We start from the raw sequence: 907 nt of genomic DNA on the forward strand, positions 1-907 counted from the left end.
CTTAAATGGTTGAATATTCCCTAGTTCTGTTCTAACTTAAATATGGAAAACACTTAAGTAAAATTTCAATTTTTTATAAACTAGTGTAACAGCTTTCTCATCGTTTCACTAGTCGATGGTAAAACATCGATGTTCATTGTTTACGATTCTTGGAAGACATGATTCTCGCAAAATATCTGCATAAATCATTTTAAAGCAAATTCCTAAATTTTTTCAAAATGTATTTCAATTTAAAAAATGGCCTCACTTCTAGTGAGGATAATGTCAAAACAAATTTATAAGCCAAATACAAATTTGAATATGCAAAGCATTGCAAATAAGCAGTGGCGGATCTACCGCTTAGCAGACTGAGCAACTGCTAGGGGCCCCGGACGGCCAAGGGGCCTCGTGTACAAATTTATTCCTCAAAAAATACTTCAAATAAATTTTCCAATATAATGAAATTTCAAAATTTGAAAAAAATCATAAAATTTTAAATAATATTTGTTATTAATGGAAAGAGGGCCCCGTAAAAAAATTATTTGAAATATAATGAAATTATTAAAAAATTCTTTCAATTACTAACTATGCTGAATTCAACGTTAATAAGCGTTTGCAAACATTAGCAGTTTACAATAATATGTTTGAAAACAATCTGTCATTCGTTTCGTTAGCCACCGTGATATTTCTTCGGACATCCCTACTTTTCTGTCTTTAATATCGTATCGTTGTTTTGTTGTTGAAAGCGCGTTTTTATTTTTTTAAAAAGTATTGTGGTCAAATAATTAAAACGTTATTTAGTTGTCTGTTTTTTTTCTTTTATTTCAAGTACCTAAGTGGTAAACATTTTTATTTACTTTTGATATAAATTCATTAAATGAATTTTATTTTAATTAATTACAAATGGCTTTTATAATTAATTGAATTG

General features: G+C 28.0%; 1 protein-coding gene across 1 annotated transcript in view; it reads right to left on the reverse strand.

Annotated features, from left to right (window-relative positions):
* HELRODRAFT_184368 (hypothetical protein) overlaps positions 1-677 on the reverse strand; it is a gene marked incomplete at both ends in the record, with an annotated part of 3,777 nt that extends 3,100 nt beyond the window's left edge. Inside the window, one exon of the mRNA XM_009023522.1 lies at positions 658-677. Coding sequence (XP_009021770.1) covers positions 658-677 — 20 coding nt within the window. The remainder of the gene's footprint in view (positions 1-657) is intronic.
* Positions 678-907: the final 230 nt, after the last annotated feature.

The sequence above is a fragment of the Helobdella robusta genome, assembly GCF_000326865.2.
Source record: "Helobdella robusta unplaced genomic scaffold HELROscaffold_367, whole genome shotgun sequence".
Taxonomy (NCBI): domain Eukaryota; kingdom Metazoa; phylum Annelida; class Clitellata; order Rhynchobdellida; family Glossiphoniidae; genus Helobdella; species Helobdella robusta.